Here is a 4,136-nt window from a genome sequence, read left to right on the forward strand (position 1 = left end):
GGTACTGTTCTGGGCGGAAGACGCCGAGACTTTGTTGCTAGCAACTGAGTATTGATAGTATACAGGCTATGTCCTACTACATTATGCATTTAATCACACTCGTCCTGCGTCCATAATTACATTGCTTTAACTCTCAATGACCATCATCATCAGGTGTCAAAGGCCAGGGGACCCGAGTATCGTCTTCCCCGTTTAGGTTGTTGACCCTTTTTTGGGGGGCAATCATCGTCACTCAACATCGCCTTCATTTAGTAGAGTCCGGAAGTTCCACCAGCCCCATCGTGTGATGATACTGCGGGACATGTGGTTGACGCCCCGGACCTGGTGGCGCATTGGCAGACAGTTCTACAATCCTAAGTTGATCCACCGCGAGCTCGTAATAATATCCCTTGACGTCAAATTGGGGGAGTTGGTGGTGAAAGTGGGGGTTGTCTTGTCTCAGAAATTTCAAGGTCCCTGGAAGACGGGTTTCCAGTATCATTGGACATCCTGAAGTGATTTCGACCGCACTGACGAAGCCAGTACATTATAACGATGCAGACACATTCGGGCTACACACCCAACTGTGCCACCTATTATTGTTCCGACATCACTGGACTTGTTGCTTCCTTCCTGAGACTGACTGAGGCTGGGGGCTGGCAGTAGTGCCCGGGGACGTAGAACTGAAAGAGGAGCCAGATGTGAGACTAGTCGATACTGTGGCCTCTATTTCCGATGGGGTACCCAGTGATGGTGGGGGGGTGGGTGGTGCTCAGGATTCTAAACTTTCTGTTATAGGAGCGGCAAGGTACTCGTCGATATCGGCACGTTGGTCGCACGCGATGTAAGTGTATAGCGTTCCTGGCTCGGAGGCCCTCAGGAGTGTGAGAGAGCAAAAAGTGGCGGTCGAACGAGAACGGTTGGATCATTAGTGGACGATGTCGAGGAGGAGCAGGAGAGAAGACAAAAGCCTGTGGCTTACCATGTGAAGGTGGTAAACGAACCATCGGCGTGCCAGCATCCCCGAGAACAATCGAAGCTGTCAATACAGCTTCCGGTCAAACCACAGTCGGTTGCGGCAATGACAGTTGAGGGACAGAATCCCAAGAGGCCGTCGATGGCGTCCACACGCATATCAAAGCCAAACTCGGCAGTCCGCGTCTCGGCGCCATCGCCTTTGGAGTATGTTGTCTCGAGACGTGTCCGAAAGCCTTGGTTCTGTCGTCAATGGATCGCACGTGTCGCGTTGGTTTGGGGATGCTTAATATGCCTGCAAAGCCCAAGTCTTGTCGTTTGCCCAATGCTGCCAACGAGCAGCAGGGCAACGACGAAGTTGATCACGAGAGAAACCGCAGAAACCAGAAGAGACAGAAATGATAGCTGAGACCAGAACTTTGGAATTATATGAACGTAGTATGGCCAATACTTCGTGTCCGAACAGACAGGGGGACGAGTACGGAGTAATTATCATGGATAAGACAACCTGGAACCAGACCAAACCAACCCATTCAGAATGGCAACGGTTTATCTCAGTCACGAAAATGCAGAGGTAATGACTATTTCTGGCCAGGCACAAGACGTGGACGACCAGCTAACATACTATTAGACCCTGGTTAAACGCATCCGGCATATTCCATCGTGTTTTATCCGTCTTTGGTCAGCACAGATACCAGGTAGGTCCCTTGATAAACAAGGTAAACATCCTGGGTGGATTTATGACCTGCAGGAGTAGAACACAGTGTAGGCGCTGACTGCCGTGTTGGGTTTCGGGGGTGTCTCAACAAATCAGAACAGGCAATGCCTAGATTGAGATGGTTGGACTCACGAACTCAACCAAAAAAAAAAAAAAAAAAAAAAAAAACAGATGGATTTGTCCGGTTGTGTTTCTGTTGCTGGCGGCTGCCACACCATTCTTGCGCCAGGATCAGTTTACCTTCCTGCCCTTACCATGGTTCCTCCAACCACACACTGAAGGGGACGCTGCCTTGAGACCACCTTCAGGGCAGAGCATGAGAGTTGGGATCCACGTGTCATGAAGCGTCCTCGGTTGAACACGTCCTATTAACATTAGGCATTATATATTCTCGATCCGGAAACCATATCGACATTTATCAGAACCATCCTCGACTCCAATTCTACGGCCCTATCCCGTCTGAACTGTCCCATTCTGAACACTACCCGTTACCAATAATTGAAGGCGACTAACACAGGCTTCGAGGATGGTGTGATCTCGTACTCTTTGCCCTCGACCTCCGCCAGTGTCTCCATCTCCGCCCACGACTCCTCGGGAGCATTGTCGAGGTTGTTTGGTTCCTTGGGCCGCAAAATTGTGTTCTTTCCATCGTCGAAGGCAACTCTGACGACGGCACAGGCGAGGTTCTGTCGGCCTTGAGCCCTAGCCTCGAAGCACTTGGCTTGACTTACCATTTGAGAACCACACCGATCGATCCCAAAGACGGTGATTGTATTGTTGCCCTCACCCAGCTTCGCAATCTCGCCATCCAGCCCCTCATGGACCAAGCCAACCACATCACATCTGCCTCGACCTCCTCCCACCAAGAAGATACACCGCGAAAAACACAAACATAGTGTTCCTCAATGATGTGGCCATTTGTGCTGAGGATATCCTCGAGCTAATTTACCAGCGCCATGTTCTTCAGGCCGATGTGGTTTGTGTGCTATGGACTGGACGTATGTTGGCCCAGATCCGACATTCTACGATGTGTGGATTGCAAGGGGCATGACTGGCGATTCTTTTTTCCATATACCTTCTGACGGCAGCTGGGACGTTGCGTGGAATCTGTTCTGGAACGACACGGAGACGCAACAAAGGTTTTCGGAACGGACAATGTTCCAGGTATATAGTTGCTGGAATGGGCCAACTGTATTTGGAGCTGGTCCTCTCATCGACAAGGGTCTCAAATTTCGAAGTCCCAGAGAGGGCGAGTGTTACCAGGGGGGCTCAGCTCTTCTGTAAGGACCTCTGATTTACGGCTATGGGAAAATAGCTGTGGTGCCAGTCGTCAACTTGGAATATTCGGATGATGCCGCAAAGAAGATTAAACAGGCCAAGGGGTACACGTCAAGCTGGGTCGGAGGAGATGGCTGGGTGGACAAGAGGATCGAATGGCAGCTGAGACCACCTGATATGATCAAGTACATACCGGCGTACGACAAACAGTTTTTTGAATAATGAAATATCACACAACCTGGTGTATAATTTCCGGGATGACAGGATCAATGGTACTACGAGCGAGGGTATTAGTCAGAGTATGAGGTATAACGTTACGTAGTTGTTGGCTACGCAAAATTACAGCAAAAGTCGATAATAGGATTACAGGAACGACCTTAGTTCCAGAAGTAATTGCTACATCTTATATATTAACAAGGCCTATGTATGATACACCATTAATAAAGTAACTCCCTATAGCTCCTAAATATGGAACTTAATCTCATATTTTCTATATTGTTATATAGACATATGATTTAGGGTTTGTCTGTTACCCTACTCGACGTTACTAACTGTACTACATACTAGTTTACTAGTTACCTTATATTCTCTCCCTAATATAGCAGCGTAGCGCCTGCGCTAGTCATAGAACCCTTACGTCGCCTCCTTCCTTACGATGTATGGGACCAAGAGGGTTTGGGTTCGGCCCTACTACAGAGTGGATCTGGCCTAAGCGTATACTCTGTTACACCGACGCGCCGCGCTACCTATTTTACTCCCTTTCCTTCTACCTTCTATATGGTAGAAGTTTTATAGAAAAGACGTAGTTTCACAGGTTTAACCTTAATTACTTAGCTTAACTATTATATAACTTCTATTACTTGTTATAGGGTAGGAATAATAATAATACAAGTATCTACCCATGAAGTCGAAGAACCTAAATTAAACAACCAACTGAATCCTAGGCAGGACGTTGTGTAACTAACTACGTAGATATATATATATATCCGAGGTAGCTAGTTCTTTAGGTACACGCCTGGCTAGCCGACCGCTCGGCAATCCTCTACTTTAACGGGAAAGCTACAGAGCCTATACTAGTAAAGGCCGGGGTCCCCCAGAGCTCCCCGCTATCCCTAGTGCTGTTCCTCCTCTATATTAGCACCCTATACAGGGTACTGAAAGAGAGGTACCCATACCTAAGTATAGT

At 48.2% G+C, this 4,136-nt stretch overlaps 1 protein-coding gene across 1 annotated transcript; it reads right to left on the reverse strand.

The window, feature by feature from the left end:
- Positions 1–2,160: 2,160 nt before the first annotated feature.
- On the reverse strand, positions 2,161–2,630 carry VTJ04DRAFT_6979 (uncharacterized protein; the record flags this gene model as incomplete). Its single annotated transcript, XM_069365257.1, has 2 exons — positions 2,161–2,358; positions 2,622–2,630. 2 exons carry the CDS (start codon positions 2,628–2,630, stop codon positions 2,161–2,163), a joined length of 207 nt encoding a protein of 68 aa, XP_069219003.1.
- Between the last annotated feature and the right edge of the window lie 1,506 nt (positions 2,631–4,136).

The sequence above is a fragment of the Mycothermus thermophilus genome (assembly GCF_041956435.1).
Source record: "Mycothermus thermophilus strain CBS 625.91 unplaced genomic scaffold VTJ04scaffold_4, whole genome shotgun sequence".
Lineage (NCBI taxonomy): Eukaryota > Fungi > Ascomycota > Sordariomycetes > Sordariales > Chaetomiaceae > Mycothermus > Mycothermus thermophilus.